The sequence below is a fragment of the Chinchilla lanigera genome, unplaced genomic scaffold (genome assembly GCF_000276665.1).
Source record: "Chinchilla lanigera isolate Chin_1 unplaced genomic scaffold, ChiLan1.0 scaffold00041, whole genome shotgun sequence".
In the NCBI taxonomy this organism is placed as follows: Eukaryota; Metazoa; Chordata; class Mammalia; order Rodentia; family Chinchillidae; genus Chinchilla; species Chinchilla lanigera.
The window spans coordinates 3,733,326-3,744,686 of NW_004955442.1; the positions used below are offsets into that span (position 1 = coordinate 3,733,326).

General features: G+C 50.3%; 1 protein-coding gene across 1 annotated transcript in view; it reads right to left on the minus strand.

Moving 5' to 3' along the window:
- Positions 1–3,956, minus strand: part of Gpr139 (G protein-coupled receptor 139) — a 38,736-nt gene extending 34,780 nt beyond the window's left edge. Inside the window, exon 1 of the mRNA XM_005391121.2 lies at positions 3,830–3,956. Coding sequence (XP_005391178.1) covers positions 3,830–3,956 — 127 coding nt within the window. The remainder of the gene's footprint in view (positions 1–3,829) is intronic.
- Positions 3,957–11,361: the final 7,405 nt, after the last annotated feature.

Sequence of the window (11,361 nt, forward strand, 5' to 3'; positions counted from 1 at the left end):
TAGGGATTTAGTTCAGTGACAAGGCCATGTGTTCAATCCCCAGCAACTCAAAACCAAAACCAAAACCAAAACCAAAACCAAAAGGAGGAAGAGGGAGAATGAGACAGGGTTTTAGGAATGGGTCCAGTACCAATGTTCTCCATTCTTCCCACAGCATGAGCCCAGGTGTAACGAATGTGGCGAGAGCAATTAAAAGAGCAGGTGTGTCTGGGTGCTGGTTTGACTGGCTCACTGTAGATCAGATGCTTTACTTCTTTGGATCTCAGTTTGCTCATCTATAAAATGGGCTAGAGACATGTATAGGTCACAGGGTTGTGATAGAGAAACAGTGCCATAGCATAAGTAGAAAAAATTTGGTGTGGAGAAGGAAATGAGGAAAAAATGCTTTCCTTAGACCAGGCACAACTTGAAAGCTTTCTTTCTTATTTTTTCCTTTTTCTGGAATGGGGTCTTCCTAGGTTAGCCTGGGTAGCTTTGAATTTCTGAGCTCAAGTGAGCCTCTTGTCTCAGCCTCCTGTCTCAGCCTCCTGCATAACTGGGACAATGGACGACAGGTGAATGCCACTATGCTTGGATATTTTACATAGATCATCTTATTTAATATGTGGGTCATTATGAACAACTGTTATTCCCATTTTACTGATGGGGCAAACTGTGGTCCTCAGAGGTGGAGAATTTATAAGTGACAACTTCTACTCCTATTTAAAACTATTGATTGATTGATTGTAATACTGAGGATTAAACCTACCATTGAGCTATGTCCCCAGCCCCCTTTATTTTATTTTACTGTTTAATTTCAAGACAAGGACCTGTTAAGTTGTCCGGGTGGGACTTGACCTTGTGATCCTTCTGCTTTAGCCTCCTCTGCCCGTAATCCCCATTAGAAATCCTGGGATCCCATGCTAAGCCAACTGAGTTACACTATGTGGCACAATTCCTTAAATCAAGAGAGTGGCCCACAAGGTTCTCCTAAGCTCTTCCTCCCCATTCAGGGACTGCAGACAGCCAAGGACACCTGCCACTCCCCCTAATTACTGGCTCTCCCATGGCAAGCACTCAGCCGCTTCCCATCCATTCCTCGGTTTCCACCCACGTCTCCTAGCACCACCCCAACAATTTAGAAAACTTGGGGTGAGCTCACTGACAGGAACAGTGATTCAATTAAAACCATAGTTTCCAACATTGTTCTGGAGGCCTGTGGTCCTCTACTTCACACCCAGCAGGGCTGCGCTGCTGTCAGTGGTGAGGTAGTGAGGGTTTGCTAATTGCTGCTGGCTGGGGCCGATGTGGGGACTACTGCAGCGAACTTGCAGGAGCGAGAGCATGCCATGCTGAGTGCTGTCCTCTGTGCACCCCAGGGCGCTCTGCTGATGGGGCTAAGCAGCCCCCTCCTCCTGGCCACCCAGTCAGCGTTGTGGCAGCCACAGCTGCGGCCACACTGCATGAACCAGTGCATGTGCCGAGCACCGAACTGTTCTCATGACCTGCACTATCAGTGCCACCAGCATTGCTTCTCACCTGAATTCCAGGATTAGTGCCTCCCATTATCCCATTTTACAGATGAGAAAACTGAGGCACAGAGACACAAAAGACTCCCTCCTATGTAACCGCAGCAGAGCATGGGTTAACCTTCAGTCAGTACTCTTATTTGATAGGACATACTTGGCTCCTCTTACAGGTCTAGAAGAATCACAGAAGAATCTTACTTTGGACCTAACTTAGAAGGCTATTAACCAAACTGCTTGCAGCCCCTGACTTCTGGGTGAGCCTAGCCTCCCCAGTTATGCTTCTCCGGGATGCTCAGCCTTTCTGCATTCATCTGCTGCCTCTGGAACTGAGGCTTCCACTCGTGAGCTCTCTGAGTGCATGAGCTACCCACGAGGACACTTGAGGTCCTTCGGCACATCCTTAACGCCTGCACACAGCACGTGCTCACAACTATTAGCTGACTGCACGAACATTATAAACACCTTCCGACTTCTAATCCCAAGCCTTCTCTCATAAGTCCCCCAGCCCAGGGGAAGGGCAGGCCTAGCATCGAGCCTGGCATGATATAGATGCCAGTGCTGTGGGTCAGGAAGGCTCTGGCTGGCACAGGAGTTAGGTTGCGAGGGTCCAAGGCACTCTGACTTCCTTCCCCATTGAAGTCTTTGTGGACCTGAGCTTCCCCTCATTCTGCCCACTCTCATGTCCAGGCTTGGGATTCTGGGAGGATGGCTTGTCCCTTGTCCTTAAGTTCTGTCCCTTAAAGCATTTGCAGAGGAAAAGCCTGCGGCAGCGAGTGAACAGCCAGCTCCGGCAGTAGAAGAGACGGATGTGGGAGGGAATAGGGTCAGATACCTCCCGATGAGCATGAGCGGGCGGAGGGGAAAAAAGTTCTGTTGCTTCTCATTCGGCAACCATTCCCAAAACCAACCTTCTCAAAAACTCATTTCCCAAAAGAGCGCTCTGGGGAGGGAAGGAGGGCAGGCACAAGCTAGGCTGAAATCGATCCCAGGTTGGGGTAAATTACAGGAGGTGTGCTGCCACCCTGGCAGGGGGCATCAGATGTGGGCTCCTGTCGAGGGCAGCTGAGCCCTTAGCTAAGCACAAAGGCCTGTTCCCTCACTGGATTGGGGGAGGGCTCCCAGGTCAGACACTTGTGCTTTCTGGTGCCTGTTAAAGTTGGGGAGGGAGGGTGACTGAAGCAGTCTCATGAGCTACCATGCTGAATGCTTTGAAAGGAAAGCTCAGCAAGGCTCTCAGAAATCCGACCCCTGAGCTCCCAGGATCCTAAGATGCTCTGGTTCACAGACCGGCGATGATAGGGTAGATTCTAGCGTGGATGCTGGCTTTTCCCCTTTCTAGTCCTTTCTGTTGCTCTCTCCCCTCTGTGGGCAAGTGATCTTTGGGAATCTTTCTGCTGTGGAGATTGTGTGGAAGAAGGGGCCAGTCAAAGCCAGAATCTCAGGAGTCCTCCCCCTTCTCCCTGCCCCTCACTCTTGCACACAGCCCTGGCGAGTTTCTCGCACTCCCTTCTAGACCCCAGCAGCTCAGCTCTCTCCAGGAATTCAACACAAGTCTCAGCCACACTTTGGAGAGGACATTAAGATAGGGAGATGGGGACCAGTCAGCAGCTACGAGCTGCTGCCCAGGGATGGCGTGTGCGTGTGTGTGTGTGTGTGTGTGTGTGTGTGTGTGTACCTGTGCATGTGTGTGCTGGAGGCAAAGCTAGGGGGCCAAGCATATCCTCAAGGAGACTGTGACCCCCTGAGCTGGTGGCCTTGGCAGCAGAGACCGCTTTCTGCTCAGGGTGGTCAGCAAGGGTGCATGGCAGTGCTCCCCGCGCAAGTGTCCAGCACCAGTGTCTCCAGCTTTATCTTGGGTCAGGCAGGGACGCCGGAGGGGCAGAGCAGCAGAAGCGTCCACCGCTGGGCGGGGTGGGGGGAGAAGGGAAGCCTGCACCAGCTTTCTGTGCAGAACCTTCAGTCAAGTCACACACAGCCTCGGTGGACCCCATCACACACACAACCTATCCAGCCGTGCACACAAATGCATGCTGGAATCCACAGACACTCACATCAACTCACATCCAGTTCCCATAACTTGCTGCACACACTCATGGAACACAACACACACACACACACACACACACACACACACACACACGGTCCCATCTCTGTCAGGCAACTTCCTTTCCTCCCAGTCTGGAAATCTCCACAGTTGTCCTTAAGGCTTAAACTTTTTCCGAGGGGGCGCCAGGGAACTCAGGGAAAGGAGGCTGGGGGTTCTGGGCAGGGTCACTCCGCGCTTGGGAATCCCAGCTTCCCTCCCTCTCCCCACCTCTCACCTGGTAAACCGAGGCACAGCAAGAGGCTGTAGTAGACCACGGGCACGAAGCCCAAGCCGCAGGCCGAGCCGGCGGACCAGAACAGCGAGCGGTTGGCAGCGGGGAGGTGGGCGTGCGTGTGCTCCATGGGCGCCCCGCGCCCCGCCCCCGCGCCCTGCCTGCCTTCCGACTCCGGACCGGCTCGGAGGCGGTGGCGGGCGGCAGAGGCAGCAGTCAGGGGGAGCGGCGGCGCCTCTCTTCCCGCAGGACTTGCTTCTACGCTTGGCCCTGGTCCCCTCTGTTCGTTCCGCACCTGCCCGCCTGGAGTCCGGCTGGGCCCTCGCGCAGGGCGCAGGGTGCCGGGCGCGCGGACTCGGGAGGGGCTCCCGCGCCCGACTGTGCACCTCCCACCTCGGACCGCTTGGCTCCCGCCTCGGCGCTGGGGCTGGGACAGACTTCCCGCAGCCAATCAGCAGCTGCCTGGATGTGGGATGTGGGGTGTGCGTGTGGGGGGTGTCGGTGGATGGATGGGGGAAGGGGGGGCTCCGCTGCCTTTCTCGGTTCCAGAGTCAGGGGCGAAGATGGGGCTGTACCTGGAGCCCCGGGAGGAAGATGGGGAGGAGAACAGGCCCCCTCCCCGCACCCCACCCTGCGGGAGGGGCGTGGTGTGGGTAGGACCTGCTTCTCCCGCAGCGCCTCCTTACTCCTCCAGCCTGTCCCCAGTCTGCCTTTTCTGACTCCTCTCCCAGCCGCGATGTCTTTCCCCTCGCCAATGCCTCGAGTCCATCTTCCTCTACACCGCACTGTGCGTCCCCGGCCTGGGGGAGGGGGAGGCTGTGAGAGCCGCGAGGAGGCTCAAGGTCTGCGGGCTCGCCGGACCTGGGCTTGCTGCTGGGAAGGGGAGGGCGCGTGCAGTGTGGGGCTGCGTTGGCTCTGGGGGCGCCGGCGGTGGACCTGCCCCCAGGCTGGAGTGTGCATGGAGGGGATGCAGGCTGGTGAGGGGGAGCCCGCCTCTTGCAACCCCCTCGGTCACTCACTCACGCTCACACAAAGACACAACACCCGGTCACACCAGTACTCACGCACGCTGCTGCCCGCTCATCCCACACCTAGGAAGACGCAAGAAAATCACACAAAGGGCACGCTCACGCCGAGCCCCCCTCATGCACAAAGATGCACGTGGGGGCGTAGGGGGTGGTCTGGAGCGTCGGAAGTGAGGTGAAGGATAGGGTGCCTGGAGCAGGTGGGGTCCGGGCGGTGCAGTGGAGGAGCACACCCTTCCCCTCGAGGTGGGCCGGTGGTGGGTTCCAAGAGCAGCGCTTCTCAGGGCCAGCACAGGCGCCTGTCCTCGGCTCAAGACAGCGCGTGTGGGATACAGTTCAAGATTCTGCAGAAATCCCCCGGCAAGCATTTGCCGGAGCAGCTGTGGCGGCTGCCAGCGCTGGGGCTTATGACTGCCTCGGAGGAGTCTAAGTTTCCCCGTTTTCCTCTCGTAACCTCCACCCCCAGTAACATCTGTTTCTGGAGAAAAGTCTCTGGCTAGGCTTTGCCCAGCCTCCTCCAGGTTTCCCGAGGTGGGTGGAACCCCTGCCTCGCAGGCCCAGCAAGGGACGCGTGTCCTCTCCCTATCTTTGTTAGGCGCTCCCTGGGCAGGGGTTCGGGGTGTGGAGGGCCTGGAGTCAGACAGAGCCAGTAAGTGTGCGCAGGGGGGGAGGGAAAGAGGGACTTGGACCTGGCAGGGTCCGGCAGCCACCTGGCCCCTTGAAAGGACAGATTATTACAGTCACATGGGCACAATGAAGCCTGGTCTGATGTTTCAAGCTCTATCAGATATCAAAATTTTATGGTGACCTCTCGTTTAATTTTTTGTTTTATTTTTGATTGACACACAATCGTGAATATTTATGGGGTATGACATGACGTTATGATTCATGTATACAATGCATAATGATCAAATCAGGATAATCAGCACATCCATCACCTTAATCATGTATCATTTCTTTGTGGTGAGAACATTCAAAATCCTGTCTTTAGCTATTTTGAATGTGACTACCCCAAGCAAAAAATGAAATGAAAACCCACTGTGTTGATATAGGAGGCAGTGCCTTATCATCATAGAGGTTCAATAAATAATTGCTCAAAAGCCTATAGATTAGATTTATCTCATCTTATTAGATTGTGTAAGTGGCTAGACAGAGTCGAGGAGCTGGGGATGTGGAAGGAATATGTATGATTTGGCAGAGCCCCTGGTCTTTTCAGTGATCTCCCTACATTGTGAACCAATAATAAGACCTCAGGACATTTGCACTGTTTTCTCTGTTGGGAATGCTCTTCCTTTAGAAAGCTGCATGGCCTCCATTCTTCCCCTCTTCAAGTCTTTGCTTATATGTCCACTTCTCATTGAGGTTCTTTTTGCCAGCCATATTCAAAATTGAAATCTATATCCCTCTTTACCCTGAATGATTCCACTTCCTTTGTCCCTCCTCTGCTTGCTTATTCTCTATTGGTTTAGTGTATCATATACATTTAAAGAAATATATCGTGTTACTTATGTATTTCTACCTCAGAAGGGCAAGGTGCTATCTGCTGTCTCCCTGGCTCTTTCCCAGCTTCACACAGCTCCTGTATGTTGCAGACTCTGCCCACAACATGGAAAGAACAAAAGTCCAGTACCCACTACCCAAGAGCACGTACAGGCCAGAAGATGAGTTTGTCTTTGTTTTTGCAGCCCAGAGTGTCAGAGCACAGGATGCTGTTGGGGTTGGGATCATAGTCTCAGATTTAGCATGCAACTATTTTGTCTGACCAGCCAATCCAAAAATGGGTCCGGTGGTTTGAAATGAGGCCCCATGCAAGACACTCTTTATAATAGTAGGCTGGGCATAGGATTGGGCTGTGTGAGGAGTATGGAGGAACTCTACTCTGCCCAAGCCTTTATCTCTCCATCTGCGAAATGGGATGAAGGAAAGCAGGAATGCCTTTGTCCCCAGGGTACTGAGCAGAGAGAGAGGCAGTGGGTGCTGAAGACACTGCAGACTGTGGTTCTGGATGATGAGGGGCTGGACTGGGTTCTGTTCTGGTTCCACCAGGATCCTTGGCCGCTGGTCAAGGCCTGAGTCTCCTGGGAAATGGATAGCTTGGATGAGAATATCCCTGAAGTCTTGGGTCAGGCTTTGGGTGTTCTCGGTCCTAAAGAAGGGGCAGGGTCTCTTACCAATAAAAGTCTATTTAGTTCTGCTCGAAGGCTGACTGGCTTGCCTGGCTCGGTAGGTTAATGGCATGTTTGTGCGGAGGGCTGGGTCCATTTGTTTATCTTTTGTTTCAGCAAACTTTCACTGGACGCTTTATGTGTGCTGGTCGGGGCTTGTCACATAATTTGTAGAACCTGATGCAAAAAGAAAATGTGGGGTCCCTTGTTCAAAAATTGTTAAGAATTTGAAGATGGAGACAACAGAGAGTTAAAGCACATGTGGGCGCTGGAGACTGTCCGGGTTGTGTGCCCAGGTGCTGGGCTTGCTGCAGGCACAGAGGAGAGTGCTGTTATCATGAACTGAGAGTTACTGAGAGCTTACTAAGGACCTGTTTTTGCAACTCATTTTCTACTCACCATGACACTGGAGAGAAGGTGCAGTGTTCAGCCCCATTTTACAGGCAAGAACACTAAGGCTCAGAGGCCGATAATTTGGGAATGAGTCCAAAGTAACATGATCTTGTACTGATACCATCAGGGTACTCAGGCTAGCGGAAGGTCAAGTACACGCCAGAAAACTGCCACACACTGTCATGCAGGAAAGCAGCGTCTTCAACTGCTTTCTCCTCCGCTGCATTCCCAGTGCAGTGCCAGACAGTGGTCCAGAAATAAATCTTAAATGAATTCACAAACAAATATAGTAGAGACGTAAACAGATTGTGCAGGGAGGAGTTGTAAACTCCAATGCCTAAAAGTCTGGGTGGATAATAAACATGAACGAGGCAGAAATATTGTACATTCTTCACTTCCATAAAGAAGGAAGCCATCTCCTGTTTTCCTGGAACCTTTGGATTTCCTGATTTGGGCTCCGTTTCTCTATCCCTTGATAGAGGGTGTGGACTAATGGAATAATTCTTTAGGAAAAACAGCAACACAAATGTAAACTGCAGCTAACACATTACTCAGAGTTGACAGTGCTGTCGGGAGCAGTGGGGACCAGAATAAAGTAGAAGTGTGCTTGCAGCCACTGTGCTGGGTTCTGAGCATACGGTGTTTCTAATATGATAGTCTCTGCTTTCCTGGATTTTAAAAGTTAAGTGCAAGAGATAGGTGTGAATCAACATACATGCACACACAGGTACACTTGGATAAGGGCTATAAAGTGACAGTAAAAGAAATGAAAGAACACAGACCAGGAGATCTTATATGGATGCTCTAGCAGTCAGAGAAGGCTTCCCTGGGATGTGAAGGATAAGTAAGGGTTACCTAGGCGAAGAGGTGTGAGGAAAGGGCTGAGGGAGGTCCCAGGTAGTGGGAAGAGTAAGTGCAGAGATCCTGGAGTCAGAGGAAGGACTCTAAGGAACTGGAGAACCTCGTAGTACTAGAGACCAGGAGCTGGGTGCACTCAGAGAGTGGGCAGGGCTTTGTGATGAAGACTGTTTTTCCTCCGGGCTTTAGGCAGTGAAATGCCAGACAGATTTGGATTTTTACACATTTACTTTGTCAGGTGGGTGGGAAATTGATGGGAGGAAGGCAAGTACAGAGGCCATGGGAAGACAAGTGATGCGGCTGTTGAGTTGGACAAGTGGACAATGACAATGGCCTGGACGAAAGTGGTGCTGATGGAGGAGTGACTCATGTTCCCAACTTTAGGAGTGGAAAGGTGAGGGAGAGGAAGATGGAGGACAGAAAAGAGAGGCAGAAAGGCCAGGTGGGGAAAGGAGAGACTCAACTCTCCTGTCTACTTCTATCTATCTGTCTGTCTATCTATCTAACTATCATCTATGGATCATCCATCAATATTCCTATTTTCTCCTTATAGAGAGAGGTGGCAAGAGAAACACAGCCAGGAGATAGATGAATAGACTGACAGGGACACACACATATATACACATGCACATGCATGTGCACACACACCCACACACATGTACACATGCACACACACACATGCAGACACCATGACTGTGCTTGCTCTGTATGGGAGAGCTGGTGACATGAACACCAAGGTACCCTGCCTCCACTCAGCTGCCCCCGACTGTCACAGTGTAATGTGCCTTCTAGTTTCTCCTTGCTCTCAAGACACTTCATCCTTGAAGTCTTTCTGGCCTGCACATCTCTACCTTCCTGACAGCATCTCTTGCTCCATCACGTTGGTGCTTGGGGTTCTCTGTCACTGGCCCTTTCTGGATTCAGATTGTTCCCTGGCCAGGAGAGGGCTCCATCCTTGACTCTTCCCTGCAGAGCCTCACTGTGGTGTGCTTAGCATAGTGTAGAATCAGACCTGGGTGGGACTTCCAGCTCTGCTCCCAAGTCACTGCGTATTCCTCAGGACCTTTGTATAGAAATTGATAGAGAAAAGCACCAAGTAGCTCAGTTTCTAAAAGGAAATGTGTTGACATTCATAACTGAAAAGCAGAGTAGTTTGCTTGACTCGATGCAGGCACATCACGTACCTGTCTCCATTAGCAGCCTCCGCTTCCCTCTGATTAGCTGCATTCACAGCAGGCTCTTACAACATGGTAAACAGATGGGCACTAGTGTCCCCATGTTTATCCTTTCAGCTTAATAACCTGTGCCAAAGGAGGAGTGCAACAAAATCCTGGGAAGGCTCTCAGTGTACCAGCCAGTGTCATGGACTCATCTCAGCCAACCTCACCATTTTAGATTTCTGTAACAAAACATTGATTGAATGGGTGTGGCTCATGTGCCCATCAATCAGAAGGGATCAGTTCTTCCCAAACGACAAAGAATGTGAGAGCAGGTGGGCCATTTATGCAACGGGAAATAGGGATTCTCTACCAGGAAGAACAGGCTCATTGTTGGGCAGTCAAAACCAATACTGGTCTACAAAGTGCATTCAGCTCTCAGGAGGCTAGTTTGCTAGAGATATCTCAGTACCACATTGTATGTTCCATTAAAAAAATTAACAGACTTTATTTTTAGAGAAGTTTTGAGTTCACAGCAAAATTGAGCCAAGGGTATGGAGAATTTCCCATACCTTCTGTCTCTGCACATATGTAGCCTCCCTCATCAACAGCTTACACCAGAGTGGTATATTTTTGTATTATTCAACTCTGCATTACTATAACAAAATAACTGAAGTCATAACCTTATAAAGAAAAAAGGTTTATTTTGGCTTTGGTGCTGGTCCAGTCCAAGACTGGGTGCCTTCGCTGCTTTGGACCCCTGTTAAGCGGGATGCCTGTTACAGCAAACTGCTCACCTCATAAATCAGGAAGTTGGCATAGGTGAGGGAGGAGGACTCAGGAAGACACGGGTGTCCCATTTCCTCCTTTAAGGCCATGCCTATAATGTGAGTGTTTCCTATGATGCACCACCTCATAAAGGTCCACAGCGCTTCCAGATAGAATTATCCTGGGGACCAAGACTTCAATACACTGTTCTCTGGAGCACATTCACTTCTTCAAGCAATAGCAATTTGTTACAACTGATGACCTTATATCAGTATATCCATATGGCCCCCAGTCCATGGTTTACATTAGGATTCACCCCTGGTGTTGTACATTCTATGGGTTTGCACAAATATATAATGACATGAGCTCCCCCTTATGCTTTCATTCTGAGTAGGTATACTGCCCTCAAATTACTCTGGGTTCCCCCTATGTATCCTTTCCTCATGCCCACCCAATCCCTGTCTTTTATGAACCATAAACAAATATTGACCTCTAGTTCATGGGAAGTTAAGAGTTGAAATAACTGGTGCCTGCCATTCATCTCAAAATGCATAAAAAATGAAAAGAATTGATGGGTAAATAGAAGAATGGATAGAGTGATACATATGATTGAAGTGAGAAAATAAATTAAATCTAGAGAGTTAAACCTAAGCTGCAGACATATGAGTTTTCACAATAAACAATTTCAACATTTATGCATGCTTGAAAACTCTCACAATAAAATATAGGGAAAAATATCCTGTGTAATGTGTCTTGGTCAAGTGTGTTATTACAAGCAATTGAAACCAACATCTCCTGGAGATGGTGCAATTCTTTAGAAATTCAACCTTCAGAGTGGTTGCAAAACACGGTTGCTTCCCTGCTATTAGGCTGTCAAATGTACCTGGTGTTTTTCTCTGATGTTCCTTGTTGTCCATGACCTTGGCCTCCTCTGCTAGAGCTTTTACCAGTTTGTCTTTGTCTGCAGCCTCTTGTTTGCTTTCCAATAAGAACCATAGCATCACGCCTCTTTGCTGTGTTTGCTTTACTCCTCACGCATGGCTTGCTGTGGAGGAAGTCTTGGTGAGCTGTTGAGGCTCTGTTCTAGTGAGGATCATTTGCAATGCTTCTTTGGGGTGCACATCCGTTCTCACAGCATTTAGACTGAGCTTCTTGGTGTCTGTCACTGA